General features: G+C 45.4%; 1 protein-coding gene across 4 annotated transcripts in view; it reads left to right on the top strand.

Moving 5' to 3' along the window:
• Positions 1–16,031, top strand: part of Pdzd2 (PDZ domain containing 2) — a 381,914-nt gene that overhangs the window by 323,726 nt on the left and 42,157 nt on the right. For all 4 annotated transcript variants that reach the window (XM_028884407.2, XM_028884405.2, XM_037209380.1 and 1 more), the window contains 6 exons: positions 6,389–6,534; positions 9,503–9,622; positions 9,780–9,894; positions 13,253–13,326; positions 13,448–13,676; positions 14,986–15,103. In XM_028884407.2, the coding sequence (XP_028740240.1) occupies positions 6,389–6,534; positions 9,503–9,622; positions 9,780–9,894; positions 13,253–13,326; positions 13,448–13,676; positions 14,986–15,103 (802 nt within the window). The remainder of the gene's footprint in view (positions 1–6,388; positions 6,535–9,502; positions 9,623–9,779; positions 9,895–13,252; positions 13,327–13,447; positions 13,677–14,985; positions 15,104–16,031) is intronic.

A 16,031-nucleotide genomic window follows, 5' to 3' on the forward strand; every position in this document is an offset into this window, starting at 1 on the left:
TTTTGTGGTCTCCAAATGTGGCATGGGCTCCTGGCACAGTGCCTACTGGCCTCGTAGATAACTTGGCTCCAGCCACCCACTCACAGGCATTGGGAAAGGGAGGTAGAGCATAGCTTTGGGCCCTTGGCAGTTGGTAACCTTGCATCCTTCGGTTGTTTTTCAACCTCCTTCAACCCCCATCCCCACAGCTGCCCAAGAGTTGATACCCTGACTTTGAAAGATTAGGTAATGGTTTTGTCTCATCGTGTATTTATTTATTGCTGCAGATGGGCGTCTCTGTCATGCATAAATGGTGGGTAGGCCCGTGCGTGCCGTGGCACAAGTATGGAGCAGCCCAGAGGACAATTTGGAGTTGGTTCACTCCTTCTACTTGTAACTGAACCCAGGTCATCAGGATCGTACAGTGAGGGCTTATACCACAGAGCCGTCTGGCTGCCCTCAAGTCTTATTTTTAGCCCTCATAAAATCACCCAACACAACCCATAATGTGTCAACTTCCCCTCGCCCATCATTTTCTTCTTCTGCACCCTGATCCCTGGCAAGAAAAGGGACGATGCTGCCAGTCAAGAGTTTCTGCCCCCCATCATCTGACCCTCTGCTGCTGCGTTTATTCTCGGAGAAGATAAATAGCCAGGGACCATAAAGTCTGCTAAAGCTCTATTTACAAATATCAGTTATTTTATTGATAATTAGGGAGAATTAGGCAGCGTCGTGTTAGGTTGATTTTTTTTTTTGGCAGAAAGGGATGTCCTCAGGTAGAGGCTAGAAGCTAGATGGCATTAGGTAGAAGGCGCTCATCTGGAGCCAACAAGCCGCTCCCCGTGAGCTGAGAGAGACCCTTTAAATCCTATGTGAACAAGGGCGGAGCGGAGGCAGTGGTAAGCGTGGCAGAGTTAACCCACACTGTAATCAGTCCCTAGGGAGGCCCTGTGAGTTCTCGGGAGATACAAGGATCTTTGAAACCACCGAAGTTGCATTCCTTATTTTATAGATGAGATCAGAGCAGCTAAGGAAGTCCCAAAGGTCACTCACTGGGTTGGAGCCAGGAAAAGGACCTATGTTCCAGACAGTTCTTCCCACCACTGGCTTCCTGGGGACAGTGAAAAAAATTCTGTCTCCTACCCGGCTGAAGAGTTTCTAGATTCCGATGGGAGTGGGAATGTAGTTCAGAGACCTTCTAATTTTTCTAACTATGTCTGATTTTTTTTTTAATTTTCCCTGATTTTTTTCTATGTCCATATAGTCAATTTGGAACCAGCCACGCCTTTAGCTGATCACCAGTCCAGGGTGGGCCAGTGTTTACCACAGGGGGATCTCATCATCTTCTCAAGCCACCCAAACCTGTGATAGGGGAATGTGGAGGAGGTGAGGAAGCAGGCACAGGCATCAGTTGGAACTGGGTTCAGTTTCCGGCCCTGCCCCTGAGACAAGTGACCTGCGACCAGTGACTTCATTATCTGTGAAAGGAGGATTACACTGTGCAGTTATTCTCTCAGTAGATGAGGGAGCCTTCCATGCGTCCAGCCTTTTGGAAGACTGATGAGAGAATGTGGTCCGCACGGCCACTCCAAAGCCTGACAGCAATGGACTCCTCCCTCAGACCCGCCCATTCATTGTGTTTATTGTTGAAGTCATTAGAATTATGGTCATTTTCATTCTTATTGTTCTTGCGTCTTTCCCTCTCAAGAGGGAAACAAAAGTTTGAATGGCCACAGACAGGAAGGCCTTCGTGAGAACTTTTAGTCCCCGGGGAAGGCAACCCACACGTACACATGGTGATGGCCTGGATAAAACGCACATACCGGCAGCTCAGTGGCCGGAGTCTCTCTGGATTGTGGTGCTAATCAAGGCATTCGGAAGCAGAAGGATAAGGAGGGCGGAGACCTGGGTGTAGAAGACTGGAGACCCAGAGGAGAAGAATGGGAGATTTTCCAGGCAAGGGGGTGGGACAGACGAAAGACACTTTGGATAACTGATTTTAATCTTCTCTCATTTGAAAGGCCTAATGTAATCTGATGGCAATAATGATACAGTCCAGTAAAGCTTGGCAAGAGTGCCCAGGGGGAAACCCTCAGGCTGTTGAGGTGCGAGGTGATGGTGTGCACAAAGTTGGGTAAACTCATATTTATATCCCGGTTCTGGAAATGAGTAGAGAGAGGAACACATCCTTGACAGCCATCAGGATAGAGAAGATTCGTCGGGGGGGGGGGGGGGGGGGGATAAAACTGGCAGCTTAATCTGCAGACATGCTAAAGAAGCTTGGGGAACGGGCCTTTGGCCGCACTGTGACCTGCTTCACTCAAAGGACATCTACGTATAGGAGTTATTTATTTTTAATATGAATGTATGTGTGTCTGTCTGTGCCCAAGGAGGTGAGGAAGGTGGGGGCTCTCTGAAGCTGGAGTTCCAGGCATCTGTGAGCTGCCTGGTGTGGGTGTTGGGGATCAAACTCTGCTCCTCGGCAAGGACAGAATGTGCTCTAACCACTGGGCCATTTCTTCAGCCCCTTACAGGAGGTTTTAATGCTATGGGATCCTCACTTGTCTGTCTTCCAGATCTGGATGTTTGTTTCATATTCTGGAATGAGTCACTGTGGTATTCGCGTATCAGGGTATTATCAGTGGATGCTACCGTGTGTGGTTTCTCTCCTGTTGATGACAAGCGCCTCCCTGTCAACCCAAAAGGAATTTTCTTCTAATAAATCTTTTTCAGATGAGTAAGCATGCCAAGAAAGATTAATCTGGCCCATGAATTACTAAGTTATGAATTATTTAAGCGCGTGTATGGGGTTCCAGCCATTTCCATGAGGGCTTTGCCTCGTCTGGCTCCAAATTGACTAAAGCAACATCGTTTGTCTTTTCACAGAACATTTTTCTAACATTCTAGCCCAAGTTTCTCTTCCTGCCTACCTCTTTTCTTGCCAGCAGGGCTCTCCTTTAATTTCAGTACTTTTGATTTATCCATGTTAACCTCTTAAGTTTGTGATCTTTTTAAATGCAGAATTTTCCTTGGTTGCAAAGGGATTTCAGATGTTTGAAAATCTACTTCAAAAAGTTGATATTTAGCTTTTGAAAAGTTAAGCCTTAAGTGACACCCATTAGCTGTATCAGCACCATATCATTATTAAGAACTCAGCAACACGTGGCTTTTAGAAATCTACCATTGTCTTGTCTTAGCCCATGAAAAACTTAGAGACACTTCTAGATGGACATTGGACACCATCAAATGAGTCAATTCATGGTCTAGGAGAAATCAGTTCAGAGATTCAGTGTATGGAGCTGGAGAGATGGCTCTGTGGTTCAGAGCACATACTGCTCTTACCTCTTTTCAGTTCCCAGCACTCATATAAAGTGACTTACAACAACCCATAACTCCAGCTCCAAGGAATCCAATGGCTCTGTCTTTACAGGCACCCTCACTTATGTGCATATACCTGTACACAGACACACAATTAAAACTAAATCTTTAAAAAACATCAATATGTGTATTCAAGCAAGTACATATGTAATATAAAAATTATAGTGATTTATAGCTTTATTCATATGTAATTGAGCTGTCATTTCAGATATGTATACTCTAAATCAGTGTTTTTAAATCATTACAGATTTTGTGAACATAGTTCATGGTAGAGTGCCTAGTTTGCAACATGCATACAATACCCCATATGTATACATATATACGTGTATATGTGTATGTATGTGTGCGTGTATATATATATATATTAAATTATTGCAAAAGTTTCTTAAATAGGATATAAGAGCATCAATTATAAAAGTAAAAGCTGATTTGCAGTCATGCTTGCAAAATTAGTTTGGTCCACAATGGGCAACATATACAACTATGTTGCACATGTAATTATATTGCATAGTGATATCCTGGCCATCCATGATGGTCAGTTTGAATTGTCACAGTTGACACAATCTGGAATCAACTGGAGGGATTCTAAATGAGTGATTGTGTAGATGAGGTTGGGCTCTGGGTACGCCTGTGAGAGATTTGCTTTATTGGGTTAACTCAGGTGGGAAGATCCACCCTGGATGGGGTGGTACCATTTCACGAGCTGAGCACTAGCATGCATGCACTGTTGCTCTCTGCTCCTGACTGGATATGATATGACAAAGCTCCTCCCTGGGACTTCTCCGCCATGATCAACTACAACCCGGAACCATGAGCTAAATAAACCCTTTCCCTCTAGGTTGTCAGGGTACTTATTAAAGCAACTAAATCTAGATTGTATGATATCTAAAATGATAGAAAAGAAACTCTGACACCATCTTATTTTGTATAAACACACTCCTCACTCCCCAAAACACCCTGTCATTAAGCCATAAATGGCTAATATCATCTTGTTAAATTATGACTTTTTTTATTTGCCAGAAAATACCATTAAGACAATAGAAGACACAGATGTGGAGAAAATATTTATAATTCAGATTCCACAAAGGATTCATAATCTCACATATTAAAATTAAAAGAAAAACCTCCTAAAAATCAATAAGAAAAATCTAATAAAAGAATGGACAGAAAATTTAAACAGACACTTTACAAAGGGACCGGCCAATGGCTGTATACACAGAAGTATGAGGTCATCGGTGGAATGAACATTGAAAACCACAGTAAGATCCCATTGTGCGCCCAGGAGAATGACTGACATTCAAGACTGATAGGAGCAGGTGACACAGAGGAGACAGAGTCCATCCTGCAGATAACAGCAGTGCAGAAGTGTGTCAGGAGCCAGCACCTCCACAACTACATATCGTTAGGAAGATCTTCCGTTCACAGGAGGCATGCCTGAGAATACAATAGCTGTAGCCTTGAGCAGGAGTCAGCAAGCTATAGCCCAAAGAGGTATGCGTGGCCCAAAATGCTTTCTACATTTCTAGTGGATTGTTTATAAAAAGTAATGTGTGGCAAAGCACAAAAACAAAAATGTGCTATGTATACCAACATATGCACACACACACACACACACACACACACACACACACACACACACACAATTACTACTGTTTCGCACCTAAAGCTAGAAACAAGCCAAAGTCCTTCAACAATAGAAGGCATAAAATGTGTGATTGTACAATGAAATGTTATGCAGAATGGAAAAGAATAAACTGTTGGCACATAAACAGCATGGTTGCCTCTCACAAACATGTTAAGGATAGGCAAGTCGGCTTGGTGAGTAAAGGTTCCTACCCATAATGCTAGTGACCTGAGTTCCATTCCCAGGACCCACATAGTGGGAGGAGAGTTCTGACTCCGGCAAGTTGTCCCCTGACCTCTACATACACACCACAGCACGTGGGCCCCAACATGCATACGTACACAAAATAACAGTACAATACATGTTAAAAACAAGGAGCTCTCAGATGATGGCGCACACCTTTAATCCCAGCACTCGGGAGGTAGAGGCAGGTGGATCTCTGAGTTCAAGGCCAGCCTGGGCTATAGAGTGAGTTCCAGGAAAGGTGCAAAGCTATACAAAGAAACCCTGTCTGGGGGGTGGGGGACAAAAAAAAAAAAAAAAAAAAAAAAGGAGCTCTATATACAAAAAGTACATATTCATATAGAGTTCAAAAACAGAGGTGACCAGTGATATTTAGATCATTGATGGTTGGATCATGTTTAGATGTAAAGATCAGGTTACCGTTGGATGAGGATCAATCAGTAAACCAGGTTCTGGTTAATGTCTCTTAATCAGTGTGTTAGAGGTCCTGTGAAATTTCATTCATGTACTTTTGTGCACATTTAAGTTATACTTAACAAACATTAATTTTAAAAAATGTTATTTAGAAAGTCGTTACTAAGGCAGGCACAGTTGTTCACGCCAGTTATTTCCAACTTAGAGGTTGGAAGTCACATAACACAAGAGAAATCTGAATTCCAAGCCAGCTTGGCTACATAACAAGACCTACATCAACTGTCTCTCAAAACACACACACACACACACACACACACACACACACACACACAAAACAAAAAAACCAGTATTGTGTGTGGAATAAAGGCACCCACCCAGCAGTGAAGCCATGACAACCATTAAGGGATGCTCCGCCATTACTAGACCGCCAGCCTGTGTCCCCTCACTACTTCATTGCTGTCCCCGCCAGCCCTGCATCTGATTTGATGCACACATTGCTCCTTAGGCAGTCTCTGTCGCTTCAGAAACTCCTGGTTTCCTTGTAGCTCAGCATCGGTTTCTTCGAACACAGCAGGCTTATGCAGAACCTGGTGCTAGGGCTGGGTGAACTTGGTCTTTTGTGTATCTTTAACTCCAGACCCTCTGGAACCACGCAGTGATGGTAAAGGAGATGGGTAGGCCTGTTGGTTCTAGTCACGTTCTTCTCATGCCTTATCAACCCCGCCTCAGCCACCATTTTTTATGTCGCAGGAGGTGTCCACCGCCTGGAGTCTGTTGAGGAATATAATGAGCTGATGGTCCGCAATGGGGACCCCCGGATCAGGATGCTGGAGGTCTCCCGAGATGGCCGGAAGCACTCTCTTCCCCAGCTACTGGATTCTACTGGGACATCACAGGTTAATCCCGGGCTGTTGGGACTCTGGTTCACTCATAGCCACCATTGCTTGGTTAGAGATGAAAGTACGGATTTGCAAACCCTGTGTCTCCACAACTGTGTGTGTGTGTGTGTGTGTGTGTGTGTGTGTGTGTGTGTGTGTGTGTGTGTGTACATTTTATTTCTTTCCAAAGATTTCTGTGGACTCCTGTTGAGAAGAGTTGTCCACTGATAAGGGCCATGAGTAGTTGAGCCTAGAGAGAGAGAGAGCTAGAGCCACAGAGAGAATGTGGGGTCTACCCAGAAAGATGAGAAGGAAGCCAGCTCCAGGGTTGAAGAACGTGGGGGAAATATCTCTTAATAGATCTCAGCATCTTGGTTCCCTTCACGCTGTGTGTTTTGGAACCAAGAATCGCTCTCAACTGCCAGGAGACAATGGCGTCTCGGAGTCTGTGGCAAACCACCATTGCTTATTTTAACGGGAGCATCGTGTGTCAGAATAACAACTGTGTGGGTGTGAGTGAGCGCGTGTGCCCACGCCATGCCCGGGGTCCTACCTGCTGTAGAGGAGTAACGTAGGTGGTTGGCATGACAGAGCCTGTTCCCCTCGAGGACTCTGACTCTGCAACCTGAGCAGGGCTTCCTCCTCGGTTACCTTGTCCCCGGCCCACTGGAAACGAGGGGACAGGCTCACAACCAACTTGGAAGGAGGCTCAGTCTCCAGGGAACTTGGAGGTTCTTTGAGTCCTGGTACCATGAGCCAAACAAGCAATCACTAGTCGCCTGCCCCCCACTTCACCACCCCACCCCAACCCCCCCTCCCCCGGCCTATCAGAAAAACAGGGCCGGAAGAGGCGGTTCCAGCAGCAGTGATGTCCCTCATATCACACCTGGGGACTCAGAGGTGACAGGAGCCTGAGGGTCTTGGACCGTTATTTTTAGTGTGTTGTGGCTGCTCTTCAGGTGAAATGACTGAAACTCAAAATGGCTAGATATTTCCCTCAAGGTTACGTGTCAGACTCTCTGAAGAAAGATTAGAGTCAGCTATGGTGTCAAAGATCAGGTATTTATGGTTTTGGGTTTTTTTCTGTGGCTCTTTGCCCTGTCTCAAAGTGGGTGCTGATCAGGTTTTTATTTTCTGTTGAATTCACTCCGAGGCAGATGGAGGAGAGTGAAGGGATAAGGATTTGAATAGGGTCTGTTCGAAGCCAGCTAGATCAACCACTGAAAACAGCCAGGTCTGTGGCCTCCTTGGAATGACCCTCTGGACCCAGGGGAGCAGAGGAAGACGAACGAGGATGGTTGTAGAACCTCGTTGTTAGAGGATGAGCGAGAAGCCAGGGTTTTCTTCAGCCGTGGCTGAACCTTCACACTCAGGTCCATGTTTAGAGCCCAGAAACACCCAGGAAACTCATGCTGGGATAGAAAGTCTCACCAGAGAGATTTCCCTTCTTCAGTTTGTCCTTTGCTTTTTCTCCCAGGTTTTACACACACACACACACACACACACACACACACACACACACACACACACACACCCTTATTTCCTCCACTAAAAAGTGCTGCCCAGTGTAGTAGTTATCCAGTAAAACTTCGTGTGTAGGTCTAAGTGGTTTGTGCCTGTAGCATCCAAGATGGCAGCTTCCTGTGTCTCAGCCCGGGAGTGCATTTTTATCTTAGTGAGCCTTAATCCAAGCCTGTAGCCACTGGTGGTCAGCGGGTAGTGCATTAGTAGACACCACAGGTGGACACAGTGCTGAGTGACCCCACAGGGTCTTAAACGGCCACATGACGCACGCAGACCTTTGGCTTCTGCCGAGAGAGCTAGCATGACGCCGGGCTGAAGACTGGTGATCAGAGAAAGGGTTCCCCCAGGGGATCATCCGTGAACCTCTGTGTTCGAGGGCTGGCAAACCACAGGCTGTGTCTGGCACGCTCTGTGGTGGTTTCAGTAAATAGGTGGTGATGCTGCCAGGCCCACATCATTTATTTAATGAGACCGAGTCCGGGCAGCCCATGTTACTGGCAGATATTCTGTCAAAACGCACAGTGTAACTCTTCTAAGCCGCCGGGGGTGGGGTGGGGGATGGATGCAAACTACTCCTGGCGGGAGGGGGACATCTCATTCCTACATATGAATGAAGCAGACGCAAAGCAAGGTTAAAAACCACTTTGTGATGGTTCTTTTCTCGTATGAAACATGAAATGATTTTTTTTTCTCCACTTGCACTATGATATCTGCACCACAGAAGACATTTATTATTCTAAGAGAGTATCAAAGAACTAAAGACTCGATTTAGCAGTAGCCATTTAATCTCCCAATTATGTTATCAGTATGTATTTTGCTGGTACACATGAATATCGTGGGTGAGGGCCCGGAGAGGGGGTTGATTGAGGTTGGAGCTGCTGGCCAGCAGAGGAAAGTGTGGCTTATGGGAAAGTATTTGATTTTTTCCAAATACGGGGCATTAGAGCTGAAATGGCTGCCGTCTCTCAGCAGGGTATTTTATGTGGAAAAACAGTTGTCTGGGTTTGTGGTTTGTACTTTATAAGAAACCTGGGCTTGCTGAGTGTTTTGAATGAGTAAATTAAGCTTAAAATAGTGAGATGGTTTTTAAGCATGATTTTGAAGTGGGGGTGAGTGGGGGTGGGAGAGATTTCCACGAAGAGCCCACCCCCCAGGGTGGTCAACTTCGTTCTCCTGGCTCCATTCCAGAGGGATCTGTGACACATGGTTGAGGACACATGGTTGGGGTCACTAAGCAGCACTTTGTGACGGGGCAGATATGTCACGATAGAGCAGGGGAGGCCCTCCCTGCTCCAGTTGTATTTAGAGTAAACTTCCTTAAAGCCCACGGACCACACATAGACCAGTGGGAAATCACTAACACAAAAGACAGCTGAGATTTTCAAAGTCGCTTTGCATGCCCAAGCCCGCAGCAGCTCAGGGAAAGTGAGACTCTCTGGTCTTGCCTTGTGCTGGCTTTCAGGAATACCACATCGTGAAGAAGTCGACCCGCTCTCTGAGCACCACCCATGTGGAATCTCCATGGAGGCTCATTCGGCCATCCGTTATTTCCATCATCGGGCTGTACAAAGAGAAAGGCAAGGTGAGCTCTTCTATTTTTACATTAAAGAACTAACAAATCTGAAGAGGGATAATATAACTTCCCTGGCATTCCTTCGTGTGATGCTCACAGTGTGAGGCTGGTTTTTGCAGTTAAATTCTGTAGTGTCAACCGGGGTTCTTGTCCACTTCAAAAACAGGGCCTTGGCTTTAGCATTGCTGGAGGCCGAGACTGCATTCGAGGCCAGATGGGGATTTTTGTCAAGACCATTTTCCCAAACGGATCAGCCGCGGAGGATGGCAGACTCAAAGAAGGTAGGCAAAGAGTCTCTTGGTGATCTGGAGTGACAGCCTGAGTCCTTGAGAGTCTGTGCCCTTGGATGTGACTGGATGACATGGCAGCCGAGGTCATGGTCTTGAGAGTCTGGTAGACCTGGGCTGAATCCTGTACTTCCTCATCAGGATGTTGCATAGACCACATAACCCAAGGTTCACTTTCCTGGCCTACTTGGAACAAACTTGGAATGTTAATGCCCACCTTGCAGCATTTTTGTTTTTGTTTTTCTGAGTGTGTGTGTGTGTGTGTGTGTGTGTGTGTGTGTGTGTGTGTGCGCGTGCGCGCGCGCGCGCGCGCGCGTGTGGGTGTGTGTGAAAAGAGATTGTATATGGGAAGTGCCTTGATCTTCCTTGCAGATTGTCGTTATTAACCATGACTACCTGGTCCTTGTTCTGGTTCTCTGCCTTAAATATCCCTGAGAATTTAATAGTCCAGTCTTACCTTCGCACTGATGGTTAAACAGAGCACTTTAATAGCTATTTAATGTCTTGCTGTTGAAATCGATACTATGTAGTTGGCTCCAAATTGAACGCCTTTCCATTCTCCATAGTGTCTACCATGTTATTAGCATAAATACAACAGACAAGTGATTTGGGGTGTAAAATATCACCAAAGTTTTAAGTTACACTTTTCAAATAAAGTTTTCAAACGTTTAACTACACCTTGTATTTTCGGTCCTTTAAACATTTGCAAAGCGTGTCTATGATTTAAGTTATCTCATTAACTGTATGACAAACCTGTAGAGTAGATATTTTGGAGCAAGTCTTTTATAGGTGAGGAAACCGGCACTCAGAAATGTTCAGTAACTGGAAACCTGCTCCTCTCACTGTGTAACCCTAGCTGGCTGCAACTCCCTTTGTAGACCAAGCTGCTCTCTAACTTGCAAAGATCTGCCAGCCTCTGCCTTGTGCATGCTGGGATTAAATGCATGCATCACCACACCCAGCCATAGTAGTTTCTTATAATAAAAATATCCTTCTTGTTGTGTATGTTTGCGTATCTTACAAAACATTTATCTGGATTAAGACTGTTTTCTTTCACGAAGCAAAAGTGCCAGGAAGTTGTGAACGTAACTTTGCATAGCACTCACCAAAGCAAGAAGCCTGTTTTCCCTCTCCCGTTTAATACGCTTCTTTTTTTCATCTTAAGTTACATGTATTTATTTGGGTGTGTATGTGTGTACATACAGGTGGCTCACAGTGCGCATGTGGCTATCAGAGGACAAACAGAGGAGTCAGTTCTCCATTCCCACAATATGTGTCCCAGGACTCAAACTCATGTCATTAGGCTTGGCAGCAAGCTCCCTGCCCCACGGAGCCATCTCGCTGGCCCAGTATCTGTCTTTCCTGAGGTGGTTATGTCAGGATATTTCTAGTTACCTTTAGAAATGATATGATTGTCCAAGTCTGTTCGCTCACAGTGTCGTGGCCACTGTGTTATACAGGTTTCCTTCTTTAAAAACTGGTGCAGGGAATCGGAGTGTCCTGGTTTTAGGCAGAGCTTGTAGAAGCCTTCATGTAACCGTGTGATTTGACCAGGCATAATACTTCTTGGGCAAAATATTTATCTCTATCTCTCTGAGGAAAAGTTAACCCCCAGGTGCTCTTGGTATCTGGTTTCAGAGCAGTGTGAAAATCTAGCAGAGCAGTCTTTGAATGGATGTGCCATGCGTTCACTTGATTGAAATTCATACTGTGAGGTTGGTAGAATGAAGGAAAATAGAGGGGGAAAATCAATCATTATGAAAGGTTAATAGTGGATGATTCTCCTAAATACTATTTTTTCATATGTGTTCATTTATGGGAAATGTAAGTCGCTGGGCTGGATTTCCAGCCTGTTGAGTGATACGCCTTAAAAGCTCTCCTATAAATTATAAGCTCATGAGTAACTATTTCAGTGTTTCTGTCCTGCGCCCATGTAGATACAACCTCCAGTCATCATTGATAGTTGGTGATGCCAGGCGATTTTTAGAGGGAGATCATTTCCCTTACAGTGTGGCTTGTGCAGCTGTGTTAAAGAGAATGCATGGGGGCATTGCTGCATTTCTATACCTCATCTAGAGGGTTTCTGTACACACGGCATGCTCTGAGATTGGCTGTCCGGAGTGAACATGTGTGGTTTCCTGCTGTTTGAGCTGTCTTGTTGTACAGAGTCTCTCTCCCCTCCTGCACCGCCAGGCAGAGTCTGTCTGAAAACTAGAACATCTTTTGGTGTTTGATGAGCTGTTATTCCAGAACACAGCCCATGTCACACGAGTGCAAATGAGAAACAAGTTCTCAGAAGCCAAAAGGATGTCCACCTGCTCGGACATCCCCAGGAGGCACTGTGAGCAGCATGGAGAACGGCCTGACTATAGATTGTCACAGTGTTGGAGATGAGAAGTTATCTGAGTTATTTAGATGCAAGTGGGCACTCTCCACCACCTAGCATGCCCCTGCTGTCATTTTGGCATCAACCTGCAGCGATCTCTGAGGCGGAAGCCTATATAGTCTTGCCAGCCTACAGATGGAGCCCTGGGACCTGCCCCAATAGACCGGACATCCAAACTATGTCTGGAAGTAGGGCTATCAATTCTCAGTCATACCTCAGCAAGATTTTTCTCTCTGCTACTGATTGAAACCCTATCCCGTGTCAGGTTGCATCTCTGGACTTAGGTAGCTCGTCTTTCTGCAGATAGGGGAGTGGCTTCCCAAGTGTGCCTATGTCCATGCTTCCTGGCCCGTAGGTTTATGTTTTTAAACAAGACAATTTAAAACCTGAAACTTCAGTTCAGTCTCTGAGCATAAGATATTTCTTGTCCAAGGTGCCAATGGTTAATAATCAGGTCTTCAAGTTTCCCATGGTTGGTTTTGGCTTGTGGTGGTGGTGGTGGTTGGTTGGTTGGTTGATATTTTATACTTTTTTTTTTTATTTGCGTGTGTTGTTGCTTTTGTTGATTGATTGGTTAGCTTAGCTTGGGATTCTGTTTTGTTTGTTTGTTGTTTTGGTAGTAGGTTTTGGTTGGTTGGTTGGTTGTCAGTTGGTTTGGGTGGTGTTTTAAGTTCATCTACCCTTGATCCTCCTGCCTCTGCCTATCCAAAGCTGGGAACCCAGGTGTGCCCTACCAAATCCAGCCCCACAGTTGTTTAATTAAATATTGATTATAGAGTTATTGTTGAATAATATGAGTGGTTTTTTAATGTGTATTATCCCATTTCGGGACATTCCTAGGAGCTAAGTTAGTTAAAATGGATCAGAGCCATAAGAGTTATATTCGTAGGCCATGCCACTGTGGTTCAAGCTAAGCAGAGTCCAGTAAATTAAAGCTCAATGTTCTTCCTTGTATTTGGTCACCAGGAGATGAAATCCTTGATGTAAACGGTATACCAATAAAGGGCTTGACGTTTCAAGAGGCCATTCACACCTTCAAGGTAACAGTGTCCCCCTGGGTCTCCTTTGTCCTCTTCCTTTTCTTCCCGTCTACCCCTCCGGGTTTTGCCTATTTGCCGGAAGAGCAACCTGACTGTCTCCACCCACCTTCTTGTCTTGCAGCAAATCCGGAGCGGGTTGTTTGTCCTCACAGTGCGCACGAAGTTACTCAGCCCCAGCCTCACGCCATGCTCCACTCCCACGCACATGAGCAGGTCGAGCTCCCCAAGCTTCAACACCGGTGGGGGGACCCCCGCAGGAGGAGGCAATGATGAAGGCGGTTCTTCCTCCCTGGGGCGGAAGGCTCCTGGGCCCAAGGACAGGATTGTCATGGAAGTCACACTCAACAAAGGTATCGCTAACGGCTAATGCCCCTGCTTCCCACTGAACAGCGGCCCAGGATCTGTTCTAGCACTCATTCTTTAAGTCAGTCCTTTGGAACCACCTGCTGTTGGCAGAGATGCTGCTCTCTAAGCGGCCCGGAGTAGTCAACGGAGAGATGTTTAATCATTTTACAAAAGGGAGGAGAAGTCGCCAATAACAGTCTTTAAAGTCTTCCCAAGATGAATCAGTGTGTCAGGGACTTGTGTTAAAATGAGTAGTTTAAATCTAGCCTTCTTTTTATTTATTTATTTATTTTTTTATGTATATGAGTGATCTACCTGCATGCACACATTTATGCCAGAAGAGGGCATCAGATCCTACTATAGATGGTCGTGAGCCACCATGTGGTTGCTGGGAATTGAACTCAGGACCTCTGGAAGGGCAGCCGGTGCTCTTAACTGCTGAGCCATCTCTCCAGTCCCCGTAAGTCTAGCCTTCTAAAATGGTAAAGAAAGTCAAAAATAAGTCAACATTAGTAACTACAAATCACAGGTTCTCAGCAAATCCTACTGCTTTTTCTCATTTCTCTCATCTCCCACTAGTACTTAGTGTAAAAAAAAAAAAATCCACAATTATAAATAACCAAGAAATTAGTTGAAGGCCAAACAAGTCTGAAAGGTTTTTTATATTCAGGATGGAAATATTAGTCATTCTCCAGCTAGTTCTAGAGCAGAGCTGAGGAAGTTCCTCAGACTAAGCAACGAGAAGAACGTGAGATAACTCGAAAAGCAGGACTGACACTTGTTGCTAGAGTTTCCCTGCCTTTCCCACAGTCAGGACAAATCTTTGTCACCCGCCAGTCCCACAGCCGCTCAGACCCAACCAAGTAAACACAGAGACTTATATTGCTTACAAACTGTATGGCCATGGCAGGCTTCTTGCTAACTGTTCTTATAGCTTAAATTAATCCATTTCCATAAGTCTATACCTTGCCACGTGGCTGGTGGCTTACCAGCGTCTTCACATGCTGCTGGTTATGGTGGCGGCTGCAGTGTCTCTCCGCCTCAGCCCTCCCCTTCCCAGAATTCTCCTCTCTCCTTGTCCCACCTACTTCCTGCCTGGCCACTGGCCAGCCAGTGTTTTATTTATTGACCAATCAGAACAGTTTGACATACAGACCGTCCCACAGCAGACACTCTGCGTCTGGACCAAACCAAAAGCTCGCGCCTGCTGTCATCCGTTAACACTGTGTGAATCGCGTGTGCACGCACGCACGCACGTTTTCTGGTTCCCGTGTAACGTTTGCTCCTGTTGTCTTTGTGCCATGCCTCTCCCAGAGCCAAGAGTTGGATTAGGCATTGGTGCCTGCTGCTTGGCCTTGGAAAACAGCCCTCCGGGTATCTACATTCACAGCCTGGCCCCTGGATCAGTGGCCAAGATGGAGAGCAACCTGAGGTTAGTTACGTCCCCGGCATTGTACAGTCCTGGTGTGGTCTTGAGTTGTGATGGCACACATTAATATCTACTTAGACACAGACAGGGACAGAGAAAGACATACAGCTCAGACTGGCTTTGAACTTACTATATAGCCAAGGATGACCCTCATCTTCTGATCCTCCTGCCTCTACCTCCCTAATGCTAAGATTATAGGTATGCACCACTGTGCCCATCTGCTCTACTTAACTTTTTCTGTGGAATTCGACATCTTTGACATTCTTTCTAATAATATAGCCAAGACTAAAGTTAATAATATCTCAAAGATGAAAAAAAAAGCTCATATGAATCAAATTTGGTTGAATTTTGGACTTCGAATCTTGGTTTCCATGGTGGTATTAACTGTTAACTTGACACACTCTAGAATCACCTGAGAGTCTCAATACAAGATTGTCTAGACCAGGTTGGCCTGCGGGAATGTCTTTGGGGTATTGTTTTATCTTATGCTAATTATGGTGGGAAGTCTGCCCACTAAGGGCGGCGCACCATTTTCTAGGAAAGGGATTCTGAATTGTAGAAGAGCGGTGATAGCAAACCAAGTGTGTGCTCTCAACTGTAGATACGACTAGAAGCTTCAAGTCCTTGACTTCCCCACAGTGATGGAGTACAACCTGGAGTTGTGAGCTACATAAGTCATAGGTTGCCTTTGCCGTGGTATTTTATCACAGCCACAGACAACAAAGTGAAAACAGCTTACCTACCTGCTTTGTTGCATTTGGACTCGGAAGTCCAGAGTTAGAGTTTTGACAAAATAGAACTCTGTGCAGATCATCTGTGGCTATTTCAATATGCTCTTTCACTTTGTATCCACTCATGCAAACTTCATCCTATAACCTGGAACTGCGGCTATGACTGGATGCAAAAGAGCCCTGAAATCACGTGCACGTGG

Source organism: Peromyscus leucopus, chromosome 11 (genome assembly GCF_004664715.2).
Source record: "Peromyscus leucopus breed LL Stock chromosome 11, UCI_PerLeu_2.1, whole genome shotgun sequence".
NCBI classification, from domain to species: Eukaryota; Metazoa; Chordata; class Mammalia; order Rodentia; family Cricetidae; genus Peromyscus; species Peromyscus leucopus.